Consider the following 19,014-nt stretch of genomic DNA (forward strand, 5'->3'; position numbering starts at 1 on the left):
AATACATGAGCAATTTATAAAAGCTAGTATTACTCTAACAGCAGTTTTTATTTATTTTTAAAGAAACTAATACTTTTTTAAAAAAGACAATTATTAGGCTAAAAGCTAGTATTACTGTACCTTTGGTTTGTAACTCCATATTTGCTTTCTACATAATTCAGAGACTAATGTATTTTTAAAACTACTAGTTTACGGGCTTCCCTGGTGGCACAGTGGTTGAGAGTCCGCCTGCCGATGCAGGGGACACAGGTTCGTGCCCCAGTTCGGGAAGATCCTACGTGCCGTGAAGCAGCTGGGCCCGTGAGCCATGGCTGCTGGGCCTGTGCGTCCGGAGCCTGTGCTCCGCAACGGGAGAGGCCACAGCAGTGAGAGGCCCGTGTACCGCAAAAAAAAAAAAAAAAAAACAACCCTACTAGTTTATTCTCTTGAGCACACAATATATAAAGATGTAATTTTATAATATCAACAACTGAAAGGGGTGTAGCTGGAGTTATAAAGGAATAGAGTTCTTGTATGTTATTGACATTAAGCTGATACAAATTCAAATTAGAGTGCTATAATGATAGATGCTAACTGTAATCCTCACGGTAACCATTAAGGAAATAGCTAGAGAATATACACAAAAGGAAATGAGAAAGGAATTTAAACATCTCACTACAAAAACATCAACTAAACACAAAAGATGATGGTAATGCAGGAAATGAGGGACAAAAACTATCAGACACATCGAAAACAAATAGCAAAATGACACAAGTTAGTTGCTCCTTATCAGTAATTACTTTAAATGTATATTTTAACTCTCTCACCTAAAGACAAAAATTGGAAGAATGGATAAAAAGCATGATCCAATTTTATGCTGTCTACAAGAGACTCACTTTAGATCTAAAGACACAAACAGGTTGAAAGTAGAAAAATGGAAAAAGATATTCCAATAAAATAATAACCAAAAGAACAAAAAAAAAAAAAACAAAATTAAAAATGGCCTTTAAATTTTAAGAAGTTACATTAGACAAAGAAAGATATTATATATCCATAAAACGTTCAATAAGGAAGAAGATATAACAATTATAAGCATTTATGAACCAAATGACAGACCATCAGAATATATGAAGCAGGGCTTCCCTGGTGGCACAGTGGTTAAGAATCTGCCTGCCAACACAGGTTTGACCCCTGGTCTGGGAAGATCCCACATGTAATGGAGCAACTAGGCCTGTGTGCCACAACTACTGAGCCTGTGCTCTAGAGCCTGTGAGCCACAACTACTGAGCCCACATGCCACAACTATTGAAGGCCACATGCCTAGAGCCCGTGCTCCACAACAAGAGAAGACACCACAATGAGAAGCCCTCACACTGCAAGAAAGAGTAGCCCCCACTTGCTGCAACTACAGAAAGCCCACTCACAGCAACGAAGACCCAATGTAGCCAAAAATAAATAAATTTTTAAAAAAGAAAAGAATGGGAGAGATCCCCCCTCCCTTTAACAGAACAGAAAAACAATAGAGAAAATAAGTGAAATTAAAAATTGGTTCTTTGAAAAGATAACAAAATTGATAAACCTTTACCCAGATGGACTAAGAAAAACAGAGAAGACTCAAATTACTAAAATCAGAAATGAAAGTGGGGACATTACTACTGATTCTGCAGAAATAATAAGTATGATGAGAGTACTATGAACAATTGCATGCTAACAAATTGGGTAACCTAGATGAAATGGAGAATTCCTAGAAATGCAAAACCTACGAAGACCAAATTATGAAGAAATAGAAAATTTTAAGAGACTATAGGAGACTGAATCCATAATCAAAATCTCCCAATACAGAAAAGCCCTGAACCTGATGGCTTCACTGGTGAATTCTACCAAACATTTAAAGAACTAACAGCAATCCTCCTCAAACTTTTCCAAAGAGTTGAATAGGAAGGAACACTTCCTAACTCATGCTTGATGCCAGTATTACCTTGATACCAAAACCAGATGAAGACACATCAAGAATACTACAGACCAGTACCCCTGATGAACACTGATGCAAAAATTCTCAAAAAAATACTATCAAACTGAATTCAGAAGCATATTAAAAGGATCATACACCATGACCAAGTAAGATTTATCCCTGGGATAAGAGAGTTCAACATACAAAAAAATCAGTCAATGTAATACACCACATTAACAGAATGAAGGCAAAAAAGCACATAATCATCTCAACTTATGCAACAAAAAGAATCTGACAAAATTCAGTACCCTTTCATGGTAAAAAAAAAAATCAACAAACTAGGAATAGAAGGAAACTACCTCAGCATAATAAAAGCCATATTTGAAAACCCCACAGTGAACATAATATTCAATGGTAAAAAACTGAAAGCTTTTCCTCTAAGATCAGGAACAAGGCAAGGATGCCTACTTTCACAACTTGTATTCAACATAGTACTGGAAGCACTGGTTAAAGCAATGAGGCAAGAAAAAGAAATCCAATTTGGAAAGGAAAAAAAATTATCTGTTTGCATATGATATGATCTTATATGTAGAAAACCCTAAATATTCCACAAAAAACCTGAATAAATGAATTCAGCAAAGTAGTACGATACAAAGTCACACAAAAATCAATTGCATTTCTATATGCTAACAATGAACTACCCAAAAATGAAATTAAGAAAAAAATTAGATTTACAATAGCACTAAAAAGAATAAAATACATAGAAATTAACTTAACGAAGGAGATGAAAGACTTGTACAATGAAAACTACAAAACACTGCCCAAAGAAATTAAATTAAAAATAAAAAATACACACAAATCTTTTGCTCTGGGATTAGAAAACTTCATATTTGTAAGATAATACTATCCACAGTTATCTACAGATTCAAGGTAATCTCTATCAAAATCCCAATAATATTTTTTGCAGAAATAGAAAAACCCATCCTAAAATTCATATGGAATCTCAAGGAACCCAAAATAGCCAAATAATCTTGAAAAAGAAGATCAAAGCTGGGGGACTCACACTTCCTAATTTCAAAACTTACTGTAAAGCTCCAGGAATCAAAACAGTGCTGTACTGGCATAAAGAAAGACACATGGACCAATGGAATAAAGAGCTCAGAAATAAACCCTCACACACACGGTCAAGGGTGTCAAGATCATTCAATGGGGAAAGAAGAGTCTTTTCAACCAAAGGTTCTGGGAAAACTGGATATACACAAGCAAAAGAATGAAGCTGGGCTTCCCTGGTGGCACAGTGGTTGAGAGTCCACCTGCCAATGCAGGGGACGTGGGTTTGTGCCCCGGTCCGGGAGGATCCCGCATGCCGTGGAGTGGCTGGGCCTGTGAGCCATGGCCGCTGAGCCTGCGCGTCTGGAGCCTGTGCTCCATGGCGGGAGAGGCCACAGCAGTGAGAGGCCCGTGTACCGCAAAAAAAAAAAAAAAAAAAAAAAAGGAGAAAAAGAATGAAGTTGAACCCTTACCTAACACCATATACAAAAATGAACTCCATCAAAACACCACCAAACAACCTGTTAATAAAGCAAAACCATGTTTATTGGAATTCACTGCAGTAAGTGAGGACACTACCTTGACAGAGTCTTAGTAGTATCTCAAAAGGAACAAATTTGAACTGGGTTATATAGAAGGTTATGGGATTTAGGTGTTTGGGGGAACTTAAGATACTTTTAATTTACATTGCCAATAAGAAATATATGAAAGTTCTATTTTTCTACAACTTTGTAAAGTAAGGTAGGAATCTGGTTTTATTTTTCTTCAGATGGTATACCCAGTTCTAATATCATTTCTTGAATAATCTACTTTTCCCCACTGATCAGAAATGTCACCTTTATCATTCACTAAATTATCTTATGTATTTGGATCTATTTCTGGACTCCATTATAGTCTATCTGTTCATGTATACTACCAAGCTATTTTAACTATTATAGCTTTATAATATATTTAAGAATCTACTGTGACTAGATTCCTTTTCAAAACTTTCCCAGCCACTATTGTAAGTTTATTTCCATATAAACCTTAGAATCAGCTTAAGTACACCAAACACATGCTTGGTATTTTAAATTGGATTGTATTAAACTTACTGATTAACTTAAGGATTCTGATAATTTTCTACTATTGACTCTATTCAAAACAAGATATGACTTTACATTCTGACTTTACATTCTGACTTTATGTCTGCTTGGAGCTTTAGATTGTATTTGGTGTTTACCTGTTTTTTCTCTCCACAAACAGGTCTCTTTATTTGACCTGTCCCTAATATGTAACCCAACACAACCTAGTGGATCTCTCTGGCCTCAAAATTCCCATCGTTGGCCTATCCTCTGTCATTTGAATTCTATTTCTGACATGTTATCTCCAAGTTCCTGTTTCAATATTGCCAAATACTGAGAAGAAGGGTCATCTTAATTAAGCTTTCAGTTTTTAGCTGTTAAGATTACTTTGGTGGGGGACTTCCCTGGTGGTCCAGTGGTTAAGACTCCACACTCCCAATACAGGGGGCCCAGGTTCAATCCCTGGTCAGGCAACTAGATCCCACATGCTGCAACTAAGAGCCCACAACTTGCAACTAAAAGATCTTGCATGTCAACAAAGATCCCACGTGCCACGACAAAGACCTGGTGCAGCCAAATAAATAAATTAATAAATATTTTAAAAAAGAAAAGATTACTTTGGTGGAAAGGCAAGAGAGGCACTATCAAAAATGCCTCTATATGGATAAGGATCAAAAGAAAATCAGATATGATACTATTTTTTTTAAGATTTGGTTATAGTATATAACAACAGCCTAGGAAAATACGGTACTATTCTGAAGTTTCACTTCTTAAAAAATATTTTGACTCCTCTATAACACAAAATATGTTTCTCAGATATGAAATAGTTCATAGTAGTTTTCAGAGTTATCCTTGTCTATTTTCTTATCAGAAAGCCTGGGGAAAAATGGTTATTCTCACAGAAGAAACTAACACAACATTGTAAAAAAAAAAAAGTTATTCTCAGTTTTCTGGAAGCCTAAATGTTCTTAACAGTTTTAGTTGGAATTTTCTTGAGACTCTCTAAAATGAGAGAAGAAGCACAATTCCCCAAATATGTTTAGGAAATTTAAAAATTAACTTCACAATTAAGGAATAAAATACATAAAATAAAATGCTAATTAGAGGGGAGAAAATACTCACCTTTTGCCATTTAAGTTCTTGTGTCTCCATAATAATTTTACCAATCTGCTCTTCATACTGAGCTTCTGCTTCCTAAGTCAAAAAGAAGAAAAATAGTAGGAAAATTAGGACTTGAAAATTTCCAGTTTCAGCTCTTTCTAGAGAGATAAAAAGAGCATTCTCCCACATTTACAACAAGGAAAAGGGCTAGAAAAATTGCAAATTAAATAGCCAAATCCATCAGAGAACTGAGGTCCCAGATCGACCAAGTAATCCAAAATCTGGATAGAGAAACGGGTTACTGCAGCGAGAACAGAACCACAGCATTTGCTTACCTGGGACATAAGCCATTGAGTACTGATTAAAAAACTCAGCTAAAAGTCCTTAATAAATTTCTAAAGGCAGAACATGGGCTGGTGTAAGAACATGAATCTCCTGAGGTCCCCAGAAATAAAGAGGTTTATATCTTCTAGAAATAAGGAGGTTTATACCTTCTAAAGGTTTTTCTTCCATGAAACCCACCAGGTGGTTACAGGGAAGGATGGGAAGAATCTGAGAAAGCTTTTCTCCTGTGGTACTGGCTGGGGAGGAGAAGAGCAGTCACAAGCCTTCTTCCCTAAATCTTCTACAGACCAAAAACCTTAATCTGCAGGGGATAGGACAACAAAAACTATATCTAAGGACACTAGTGGAAATCCTCCGCAGCGGGCGGGAAAAGGGACCAGCAGACACCACTGAAAACTCTACCTAGACAGACCTGTCTTTCTTATCTCCTCTAAGGAACAAAAGCCTTAATCTACAGGGGGAAGGGCAATAAAAACTAGCCCATGAGAGCACTTATGGAAACCCACTGCAGCTGAGAGGAGAAGGCTAAAAAAATAAAACAGCTCTATCTTTGGGGAGGGGAAGGAATACATGCTAGGCCCACAATTAAATATGAAAGAGGGATCAGAATTCTTGTGGAGGCCTCACCTTGAGACTTGGGTTCACCAAAAACTGAGGCTTAATAGAAACATCAGAGAATGCTCCTATTCCCCACCTGCTGCCACCACCCAACTAACAAGTGTCAAGTAAAAAAACAGTGAGACATAGCTGGGAGAGCTGAAAGGATAGACTCTCTCTGGGAAGCAGCACAAAAGGAAGACCCAAAGTCAAGGGGGGAAGCCCAAAGCCAAGCAAGAAGCAGTTATTTAGAAAAACCCTCTGATTTCATTTAAAATATTGTAATACTCTTGAATTAGCCCACACAATAAACACAAGGTATCACTAGAGAAATCTGAAGCTTCTGTCAGAAACTTCAATAGGTAGACTTGAAAGCTGCCTGGTTGAGTGTTGAAGGCATACCCCAACACACACACACAGAGCTCTTCTGCAAAGACAGAGTTTGTTTGTTTGTTTGTTTTGGTTCCAGGTATTTAAGGAAATCTATGTCAAACAAAGCACTAGCTGATCACTAAGCTAAGAGCACATGACAAAAACTGAAGACTTAACACAATTATTTCAGAAAAGTCACTACACAAACAAATAATGACAAAAACAAGAAGCAACCCTGAGAAGAGGTAGGAATCTTATTTCCAGAGTTGTCACATATTCAAAATATTCATGTCCATTTCTCAAAAAAAATTTACAAGGCATGCAAGTAAACAGAAAAGTGTGATCCAGCGCTTCCCTGGTGGCACAGTGGTTAAGAATCCGCCTGCCAATGCAGGGGACATGGGTTTGTGTCCTGGTCGGGGAAGATCCCACATGCCGCAGAGCAACTAAAGCCGTGCACCACAACTACTGAGCCTGCGCTCTAGAGCCCACATGCCACAACTACTGAAGCCCACGTGCCTAGAGCCTATGCTCCGTGACAACAGAAGCCACCGCAGTGAGAAGCCCGCGCACCGCAACCAGAGAAAGCCCACGTGCAGCAACAAAGACCCAACACAGCCAAAAATAAACAAATAAAATAATTATTTTTTTAAAAAGTGTGATCCATACACAGGAAAAAAAAACAGTTTAATAGGAACTGTCCCTGAGCAAGTGCAGACAACGGACCTAGACAAAGACTTTAATAAATCAATAATTTTAAATATGCTCAAAGTGCTAAAAGAACCATATACGAAAGCCCTAAAGCCATTAAAAAGTTAAGGGAATGCTACAAACAAGTTTATGCTCATAAATTTGACAACTTACAGAAACAGACCAATTCTTCTAAAACCACAAACTATCAGACCTCAACCAAGAAGATAAATAACAATCTTCAAAAGCCCTATAGTCATAAATTTAAAAGCTCCAAAAAAAGAAATGTACAGGCCCACATAATTTCACCATAGAATTCTGAATGATACACATTCTGAAGTATTTAGGAAGTGCACTGATGCCTGCAATTTACTCTGGAATCATCAAATATAAAGCTGAAGGAGGGTTAAGTAGATGGATACATGTGATAAAACAAGTACAGTAAAATGTTAATGGTGTATGAGTGTTCACTGTCAAATTCTGTTAGTTTTGCTGTATGTTTAACAATTTTCATAACAAACTGGGAGAAATCGAAGAGTGGATGTTAACAGATAAAATACATTTTGTTATGAAATATTTTCCTATGACTCTCTCACATGTTCTTTGCTTTATTACATACACACATACACACACACTTATGCTATGGTATTCAGAGGCTTTCATGAAAGCTGTCTCACTGAAAATGCTTTCAGCAGCAAGTAGCAACGACAAACCCCGACTCACAATGGTTTATGGGACTTAACTGTTTCACATGACAAGTCCAAAGGCAGAGCCCTTCTAGAATTTATTTCAGTGGCTCAACAATATCATCAAGGACTATAATTCTGCCCATTTTCCATTTTGCCATTATCCAAGTGATTTTCCTTAAACTTTTCACCCCTTAGCTACTTTAATTTTAGGCATCAAGGATGGAAAGGACATTATCCTACAGTAGAAAAAGTGTAATCTCTTATTAAAAGGATAACAAAACTTTTCCCAGAAGCTTCCTAATCGTATCTTCTGATATCTCATTGGCCATAACTAGGTCATATGCCCACTCCTAAACCAGTTGCTGGCTGGTGAAATGCATTGAACCTTCGTGAGAGGTTAGGACAGTCAGGATTTACCTAACTCATATTGGTGAGAGTTGGACCCTAAGACACAGTCAAGGTTCTTCCAGCATGGAATAAGGGACAGAATGTATACGAACAAGGTATGCTATGTGATAAATAAAGTGAGGAGAGAACAGAAGCTCTCAAAGTAATATGTACCTACAGTCAAAACATTGAAAAAAGAAATAAGTGTATACACATTTTTGGGGGGAGGTGTGTAGAACATATAACATGCATATCTTCCCAAAGCAGGTGGATTGAAAATGTACAAGACACAGCTTTCTTCATGTGGGCCTGGTTATACACTTCTCTTTTATTTTTTATTTTTTTTTATTTGTTTTATTTTTAGCTGCATTGGGTCTTTGATTCTGCATGTGGGCTTTCTCTAGTTGTGGTGAGTGGGGGCTACTCTTCGTTGTGGTGCGTGGGCTTCTTATCACAATGGCTTCTCTTGTTGCAGAGCACTGGCTCTAGGTGTGCGGGCTTCAGCAGTTGTGGCACGCGAGCTTCAGTGGCTGTGGCTCACAGACTCTAGAGCACAGGCTCAGTAGTTGTGGCGCACAGGCTTAATTGCTCTGCGGCACGTGGGATCTTCCGGGACCAAGGCTCGAACCCATGTCCCCTGCATTGGCAGGTGGATTCTTAACCACTGCACCATCAGGGAAGCCCTACACTTCTCTTTCAGTGGCTACAGGGGATTCTCAGATCTTACTATGATTTAGATATTGTTCTAAGCACTTTTTATATATTAATTTAACCTTACGTATAATTTTATGCGTTACTTGTATTCTTGTTACTGCCATTTTATAAATGAGGAAACTGGGTTATCAGCAAGAGGATAAGTAACTTGCCTAAAGTCATATAGCAGGTAAACAGCAGAGCAAGTATTTGAACCTAGATGATCTGTCTCCAGAGTCTCTTAAACATGCCATTATATCACCTTTAAGAAACTGTGGGTTGTGTAGGACAGTATGAATTGCTATAATATACTCCTTTCCTTCAAAAACTTCAGAATTTAATCTTCATATCCCATTAAAGTTAGAACACCATTCAAAATCACACTACCTATTTTAAATATACAAGTACATTCTGATTATTTGGTTGAACACTTCAAAATAAGAAATATTTGTTGAAAGGAAAGGCAAAAAACTTTTAAATTGTTATGGATATTCTAATATTAATATTTTTCTATTTGAGAAGTCTTTGTAATAGATTAAGTTGACTAACATGAAAACAGTAGTTTAAATACGAATTAGGTAAGAGATTTTTATTTAAATGTGAACTTTTAGGCTATGCCATGCATATTAGAGATATTTATCTTGGATATTTTGTAGATAATCAAACCAAGAAACTCTCGGAAAGAGAGATTAGTATTGTATTAGACAACATGAGGAACTGAATTGGGCAATTTCGTAGGAGGTGGATTATGAGTTTGAAAAGGAGAATAAAAGTACCCAGTAACAGTTTTGGCTGCTTGGACAAGTGCCTGGTTTATGTACTATGTCCCTAAATCTGTTCAGGGTCAAGAATTGAAGAGGCCTGACCAATACACAGCCCATCTTGTAAAACTACAGCCTGAAACAAGTACTTCAAAAAAAGCATGGCACTTTCTAAAGGTTATAAAGAGTAAATAAACCATCAAATTACTCCTCTTTTATTGTTTTTATAAAAACACTTAAATCCTTGTAGTCCTAAGGCAGCTAATAAAAAATAAACACTTTTAAGGTTCTATCTTGTATACTTTATTGAAGTTACACATGGGATTTTCTTACCAAATTTAATATATATTTTCTCATTGACAATTTAATAAGAATTTTTATTAATAACTTTTGAAAGCTGCTTGAAGAATGAATAAAAATGAAAAGTTCAAATAAAATGTAAGTAATAATTTTTAATAAAAAGCATGAAGTTAAATCAAAATCCTAATATAGTAGAAGCCTATTATAATGTTATTTTTCAGCAATGTAGATAATACCCATTTTATCAGTTTTCTATGCAGTATAAAGATACAGATTCTACAAATCATTATAATTACAAAGGGGTATGATTTCACTCATAGCATAACTAATTTTATAGGGCATTAAAATGCTGCTTAATGTTATTTACCACATATTATACCAATAATTACCCAGTTTCCTTCACAATTTCCCTAGCAAATCATTGTGGGTTTTTTTGTTGTGTTTTGTTTTGGCTGCGCCCCGCCAAAAGGTCAAAACACCAAAAATGAAGAGAAAAAAAGAGACAATAGAAATGGATCTACAAGGGGTCCAGATATTGGCGTTTATAGACACAGACTTGAAGTAGATAAAACTAATATGCTCAAGAAATTATATGACAAAATCAATTTCAGCAGAGGAATGAAAGTTATAAAAGTAAAACCAAATGAAAATATTAGGACTGAAAATTTAAGAAGTGAAATTAAGAACTCAATAGATTGACTTAATCATCAGATTAGGTAAACTGAAGAGAAAATTCATTAACTGAAAGAACAAAAAAAAATAACCAGACTGAAACATGGACAGAAAAAGAAAAAGAAGGAAAATATAGACAAAAAATCAATAATTATATAGAAGATTTGAACAAGACTGACAAAGTTGACCAAATTCACAGTCATAGTATACTGCACCCAAGAAATACAGAATACATATTATTTTCAAGTTCATCTATGTTGGAATATTTACCAAACTTGATTATATGCTTGGCTAGAAAGAAAAGCTCCAAAAATATTAAGTGATTGAAATTATATAGTGCTTATAATCTGACATAGTAAAATTATGCTAAAATTCAATTTTTAAAAGTTAATAAAAAGTAAAATTAAAGAAAGTAAAATAAAACTCCCAAATATTTATAAATGAAGTAGTACACGTCTAAATAACACATGGGTCAAAGAATAAATTACAATGAAAATTAGAAAGTGGGCTTCCCTGGTGGCGCAGTGGTTGAGAGTCCGCCTGCCAATGCAGGGGACACGGGTTCGTGCCCCGGTCCGGGAAGATCCCACATGCCGCGGAGCGGCTGGGCCCGTGAGCCATGGCCGCTGAGCCTGCGCGTCCGGAGCCTGTGCTCCGCAACGGGAGAGGCCACAACAGTGAGAGGCCCGTGTACCGCAAAAAAAAACAAAAACAAAATTAGAAAGTAATTTGAACTGAATGATAATGAAGATAAAATCTACATAAATTTGTAGAATCCAGCTAAAGGCATGCTAAGAGAAAAGTTTAGAGCCTTAAATACTGTATATTAGAAAAGAAAAAAAGGTTAAAATTAATCAACTAAATACCATCTTCAAAAGTTCAAGACAAAAAACCAACAAATTAAAGTAAGGAAATAATAAAGATAAGAGCAGATAGTAATAAAACATAAAACAAATATGCAAGAGAATCATCAAAGTCAAAATTTAATTCCTTAAAAAGACTAGCATAATTGATAGAAAGACTGATCCAAAATTCCTACTCATTCATATCTTTGCATGAGTTACTTCTTCCATGAAGCTTACCTCACTCCCCTTAGTAAAGTTAGGCATTTCCTTAGCCACACTCTCACAGTATATTCTGCACTCCTTTATTATTACATGGTATTATAATCTCTAAAACCTGTCACAGTAAGTGCTCAGGAAACATTAAGTGAATGACCAAATATAGTCTTGCTTACTTAATATCTCTCAAAAATATAAAAAAGAATCACATTAATTTGTACTACAGTATTTCTTGAATTTTCACTGTTTCAAAGTTCTAATTTCTTTTTACAAACTTTTTAATTTGAAATAATTTTAGATTTACAGAAGACTTGTGTAAAGATAGTAGAGTTTTTGTATACCCTTTACCCAGCTTCCCTAATGTTGAAATCTTACATAAGTAGGATATACTTATCAAGGTTAAGAAAGTAACATGGTAACAATATTATTGATTACACTGCAAAGTTTACATATTTCACTAGTTTTTCCACCAATATCTGTTCCAGAACACAATATGGGATACCATGTTACATTTAATCATGTCTCCTTAGACTCCTCCAATCTGTGAGAATTTCTCAGCCTTCCTGTTTTTCATGACCTTGATACTTTAGACAAGCATTGTTGAGGTATCTTGCAGAATATTCCACATATGGGGTTTGTCTGATATTTTCTCACGATTACACTATGTTTCGGGGAAGAATACCACAGAGGTAAAGATCCCTTCTCATCACATCATATCATGAGTACTTCATATTCACATGAATTATTGATACAATACGAATTCTTTCTGGGGATCTTAACCTTAATCACTTAGTTAAGGTGGTATCTGCCAGGTTTCTCCACAGTAAACTGTATTTTTAAAAACATACTGTGCTTTAAAAAAAACACAGTATTTTTCCCTTTATATTTTCTGTCTGTTAGAACTTAGTCCACAATCAAGGCAAGGGAAATTAAGCTCCCCTTCCTAGAGGGAGGAGTATCAAACAATATGTAAACATGTATAAAACCACCACAGTAACTTATTAAATAATTTGGGGAAGATATTGTGTGACTATGCAATTATTGTTTCTCCTTAAAGTTTCATCCACTAATTTTAGCATTCATCAGTGGATCTTCCCTGCAGGAATTATTACTGTGATGTTCTAAGGGTGGTTTCTACTTCTCTGTGTCCTCCTACATTTATTAATTGGAATTAAAGATTTTTCCCAAACAACAGCCAGCTCTACCCACCACCAGTCGCTCCATTCAGGAAACTTGCACAAGCCTCTTAGATAGCCTCATCCAACAGAGGGCAGACAGCAGAAGCAAGAACTACAATCCTGCAGCCTGTGGAACAAAAACCACATTCACAGAAAGGTAGACAAGATGAAACGCAGAGGGCTATGTACCAGATGAAGGAACAAGATAAAACCCCAGAAAAACAACTAAATGAAGTGGAGATAGGCAACCTTCCAGAGAAAGAACTCAGAATAATGATATGTGAAGATGATCCAGGACCTCGGAAAAAGAATGGAAGCAAAGAACAAGAAGATGCAAGAAATGTTTAACAAAGACCTAGAAGAATTAAAGAACAAACAAACAGATGAACAATACAATAACTGAAATGAAAATTATACTAGAAGGAATCAATAGCAGAATAACTGAGGCAAAAGAATGGATAAGTGGGGACTTCCCTGGTGGTGCAGTGGTTAAGAATCTGCCTGCCAATGCAGGGGACACAGGTTCGTGCCCTGATCTGGGAAGATCCCACATGCCACGGAGCAACTGAGCCCGTGTGCCACAACTACAGAGCCCGCATGCCTAGAGCCCACGCTCCACAACAAGAGAAGCCACTGCAATGAGAAGCCTGCACACTGCAACGAAGAGTAGCCCTTGCTCACTGCACCTAGAGAAAGCCCGTGTGCAGCAACAAAAACCCAATGGAGCCAAAAATAAAATAAATAAACTTATTTTAAAAAAAAAGAATGGATAAGTGACCTGGGAGACAGAATGGTGGAACTCACTGCTGTGGAACAGAATAAAGAAAAAAGAATGAAAAGAAATGAAGACAGCCTAAGAGACCTCTGGAACAACGTTAAACGCAACAACATTTGCATTATAGGGGTCCCAGAAGGAGAAGAGAGAGAGAAAGGACCCGAGAAAATATTTGAAGATTATAGTTGAAAACTTCCCTAACATGGGAAAAGAAATAGCCACCCAAGTCCAGGAAGTACAGAGAGTCCCATACAGGATAAACCCAAGGAGAAACATGCTGAGACACATGCTGAGTATGGTACTGGCACAAAACCAGAAATATAAATCAATGGAACAGGAGAGAAAGACCAGAAGTGAACCCATGCACCTATGGTAAATTTACCTACAACAAAGGAGGAAAAATATACAATGCAAAAAAGACAGTCACTTCAATAAGTGGTGCTGGGAAAACTGGACAGCTACATGTAAAAGAATGAAATTAGAACACTCCCTAACACCATACACAAAAACAAACTCAAAATCGATTAAATACCTAAACGTAAAATGGGGTACTAGAAAACTTCTAGAGGAAAATATAGGCAGGACAGTCTTTGACATAAATTTCAGCAACATCTTTTTGGATCTGTCTCCTAGAGTAAAGGAAATAAAAACAAAAATAAACAAATGGGATCTAATTAAACTTAAAAGCTTTTGCACAACAAAAAAATCCATAAACAAAACAAAAAAAAGCTACAGAAGGGAAGAAAATATTTGCAAATGATGCAACTGATAAGGGATTAATCTCCAAAATACATAAACAGCTCATACAGCTCAATATCAAAAACAAACAAACAACCCAGTCAAAAACTGGGTAGAAGATCTAAATAGACATTTCTCCAGAGAAGACATACAGATGGCCACAAGGCACATGAAAAGATGTTTAACATCCCTAATTATTAGAGAAATGCAAATCAAAAACTACAATGAGGTATCACCTCACACCAGTCAGAATAGCCATCATCAAAAATTCTACAAATAATAAATGCTGGAGAGGGTGTGGAGAAAAGGAAATCCTCCTACACTGTTGGTAGGACTGTAAATTGTTACAGCCACTATGGAGAACAGTATGGAGGTTACTTAAAAAACTAAAAATAGAGCTACCCTATGATTCTGCAATCCCACTCCTGGGCATATATCTGGAGAAAGCCATAATTCAAAAAGATAAATGTACCTCAGTGTTCATTGCAGCACTATTTACAATGGCCAAGACATGGAAGCAACTTAAATGTCCATCAACAGATGAATGGATAAAGAAGATGTGATATAGATATCAATATATAGATATACACACAATGGAATATTACTCAGCCATAAAAAAGAATGAAATAATGCCATTTGCAGCAACATGGATGGACCTAGAGATTATCATACTAAGCAAAGTAAGTCAGTCAGAGAAAGACAAATATCAGATGATATCAGTTACATGTGGAATCTTAAAAAAATCATACTTACAAAACAGAAACAGACTCACAGACATAGAAAACAAATTTATGGTTACCAAAGGGGAAAGGTAGTGGGGAGGGATAAATTAGGAATTTGGGAGTAACATATACACACTACTGTATATAAAATAGATAACCAACAAGGACCTACTGTGTACCACAGGGAACTATACTCAATATTTTGTAATAACCTATGTGGGAAAAGAATCTGAAAAAGAATACACACACACACACACACACACACACACACACACACACACATATATACTTACGCACATACATATATATATATATACATACACACACCTATAACTGAATCACTTTGCTGTACACCTGAACCTAACACACACTGTAAATCAACTATACTTCAATAAAAAAATAAATTAAAAAAGAAACAAATCTAAAATATTCGTACTGAGCTAAAACCAAGGTGTTGGATGGGCTGTACACCTTCATGAAGTCTCTGTGGGGGAACTCCTTGCCTCTTCCAGCTTCCACCTGCACACTTTGACTTGTGGCTTCTACCCTCCATCTTCAAAGCCAGCAGTATAACATCTTCAAATCTCTTTGACCACACCCTCTACTTCTGACATCACATCTTTTGCTCTGATTCTGATTATCCTGCTTTCCTCTTATAAGAACGCTTGTGAACAAATTAGGCCCATCTGAATAATTCAGCATAATCCCTCCATTTCAAAATATATAACTTTATCACATCTGTAAAGTCCCTTTTGCCATGTTAGGTAACATATTTACAGGTTTTGAGAGTTAGAATGTGGACATCATTGGGGTGGCCATTATTCTCCCTATCTTAGTGGGTATATGGGTGTTCACTGTGAAATTCTTTCAACTATTATGCATTTTTGAAATTTTCCTATTAAAATATGGATGAAAAATAAAATCCAGCAATATGGATAAAGTGTTGCCATTATGGTAAATGTGAAAATCATAACTGTCATTTTCCAATGAAAGGAGGAATTTCCCTCCTTTTAAGAATAAAGTTCTCCTTTCAGTGGGGAATGTTATTAAAAGTAGTATACATTCGGGACTTCCCTGGTGGTCCAGTGGTTAAGAATCCACCTTCCAGTGCAGGGGACATGGGTTTGATCCGTGGTTGGGGAACTAAGATCTCACATGCCAAGGGGCAACTAAGCCCATGCACTGCAGCTGCTAAGCATGTGAGCCACAACTAGAGAGCCCTGTGTGCCACAACTACAGAGCGCATGCACTCTGGAGCCCATGCACCACAACTAGGGAGAAGTCCAAGTGCCGCAATAAAGAGCCCATGCACCACAACGAAAGATCCCACATGCCACGACAAAGATCCCTCATGCTGCAACTAAGATCCGATGCAGCCAAAAATAAAAATTAAATAAATAAATAAATATTAAGAAAACGTAGTACACATTCCTGCACTTGATTATTAAAAACCACTGTTCCTACTGTTACCCTGAAATTTTTCATAAGATTTTTTTTTTTTTTTTTTTTTTGCGGTACGCGGGCCGTGATCTCACTGTTGTGGCCTCTCCCATTGCGGAGCACAGGCTCCGGACACGCAGGCTCAGCGGCCATGGCTCACGGGCCTAGCTGCTCTGCGGCATGTGGGATCTTCCCGGACTGGGGCATGAACCCGTGTCCCCTGCATCGGCAGGCGGACTCTCAACCACTGCGCCACCAGGGAAGCCCTCAGAAGATTTTTAAGGGAAGCTTATTTTTCATGGAAGAAATATAAACAGACAAAAATATAATGTTTAAAACAGAATAAAACAGAATATAAAGCTTTAAATAGTTACCTAAACTTGCTTTACTTAGAAAAGATAACATCTTAAGCTAATTTTATAACAGTAGTTATTTTCAATGCTTATCTAAGATACCTTTTTTAGCGGGATTTCTTCTTTGTTTAATAGAGTTTTGTGATACTGATAGTAAGTAGCTTTATTTTTATTTATTTATTTAAAGTAGAGGGAAGGATTATTTATTTATTTATTTATTTATTTATTTTTGGCTGTGTTGGGTCTTCGTTTTGTGTGAGGGCTTTCTCTAGTTGCGGCAAGCAGGGGCCACTCTTCATCGCAGTGTGCGGGCCTTTCTCTGTCGCGGCCTCTCTTGTTGTGGGGCACAGGCTCCAGACGTGCAGGCTCAGTAGTTGTGGCTCACAGGCCTAGTTGCTCCGCGGCATGTGGGATCTTCCCAGACCAGGGCTCGAACCCGCGTCCCCTGCATTGGCAGGCAGATTCTCAACCACTGCGCCACCAGGGAAGCCCGTAAATAGCTTTATACATGATGAACGTTGTGGTAATTAAATTTTCTTATTATGACAACAAATCTCAATATTTTTAAATCCTAGAACAGGGTTCATATAATAAAAATGTTGCTTCAGATCTCTTTTTCTCTCACTTATACCTTATTTTCAGGAAGTTAGCAAATTCTATTGATTCTCCTTTCTGTCTCTTTTGTTCTATCTTCAGTTACACATAAGTCCTAGTGACCACATCCCTAGATCATTATTACAGTGTTTTAGAGTTTATTTTCTTCTTTTCAGAATCTTACTAACTCCAACCTATCTAATAGAGAGCTGACAACATGCTCTGCAAATTCAGACCCACAGAATCTCAGAAATGAAATGCTTTTAAGGGTTTTTGTCCAATACAGATCTCCTGCTAAAACCAAACATCTTTTACAATTTTATACTAGATATCTCCTTTCTAAAAATCTCAAGGTTATCACTTCCAAAAATAAGGATATTTTATTATTTGAACTCAGAATACTTACTACATACACTTATTCTGTCACTTAATCCTGTTACTTGTTTCATATTTAATCATTTCATTGGCACCCATTTTACAGCCATAACAAAAATATAATCTCCTGAAAGAGCAGTTCTTTTTTTAATCAGCCATAGTATCCAACTGTAATGCTATCTATGAATTCCAAGGCACTCAGTACTAGCTGACTTACCAAATCTGTTTTATTTTTCACTTTAGTTTATAACTTCTTCTTTTCCATCTCCTGATGTTGACTAAATCTGACCTTTTCTCTTTTACTCTGTTATCTGGGCTGTATTTCTTCTTTCTAAATAAGAGGTTATTTCATTGCCTTTTTTTTCCCTTAAGACAAAATAAAGTTCTCTGATTTAAGAAAGCATTTTAAAAAGAAACTTACCCTTCTCATACGTAATTCTTCTAATGCTTCCAGTAAACTTGTTTTGAAATCTAATAGCTGAATAGAAAACAATGTCTCTGAAGAACTTTGAAGAGTGAAGACAGATGATGCTAACTCAGTCTTAAAATCATTCTCCATATTAACATTTATTTCCTGTAATATAAAAAGGTTTTTTTTTCTTTTGCAATTCAATTTATCTGCTGTTTTACAACTTATATTTCCAAAGGCTTTACAATGTCACATTTTCTTGTTTTTTGATACAATGCTTTAATAGTTCAATCAAGAGAGATATCATATGATGTAATATTTAGCTCTTCCTTGAAGCTGGAACTCAGCAATTTATTTCCTATGAAATAACAATGGAATACATTTCCTTAAATTGGTTGTGTAACAGATTCAAGATGTTATACAGAGAATCATTACCAATATCTTTAGTTTCCATTTTTAGGATAAAGCCAAAGGTCTTGACATTTTGCCTGAGCTTAGTTATCCGTCTTCCCTTTATGACCACTGCAGGGCAGAAATGGCCTTTAAGGAGCCATCAAGCCACAGCTCCAGGACCAGGGGTTGAGGTGAGGCAGGGTTACCCAATGCCAAGACTCTGCGTAGGGAAGCCTGTCAAGCTACTGCCCCTTAAGGGAGATGCTAAGTTTCCAGCACCCAGCTCTAAGCTGGGACACTAAGAGTGAAACTGCCAGGATCACTTACA

At 36.6% G+C, this 19,014-nt stretch overlaps 1 protein-coding gene across 1 annotated transcript in view; it reads right to left on the reverse strand.

Annotated features, from left to right (window-relative positions):
* Positions 1–18,443, reverse strand: part of CCDC73 (coiled-coil domain containing 73) — a 103,121-nt gene extending 84,678 nt beyond the window's left edge. The window contains exons 1-2 of the mRNA XM_033861715.1: positions 18,306–18,443; positions 5,164–5,235 (exon numbers count right to left, since the gene is read on the reverse strand). Of these exons, the coding sequence (XP_033717606.1) occupies positions 5,164–5,235; positions 18,306–18,443 (210 nt within the window). The remainder of the gene's footprint in view (positions 1–5,163; positions 5,236–18,305) is intronic.
* Positions 18,444–19,014: the final 571 nt, after the last annotated feature.

Source organism: Tursiops truncatus, chromosome 8 (genome assembly GCF_011762595.2).
Source record: "Tursiops truncatus isolate mTurTru1 chromosome 8, mTurTru1.mat.Y, whole genome shotgun sequence".
In the NCBI taxonomy this organism is placed as follows: Eukaryota; Metazoa; Chordata; class Mammalia; order Artiodactyla; family Delphinidae; genus Tursiops; species Tursiops truncatus.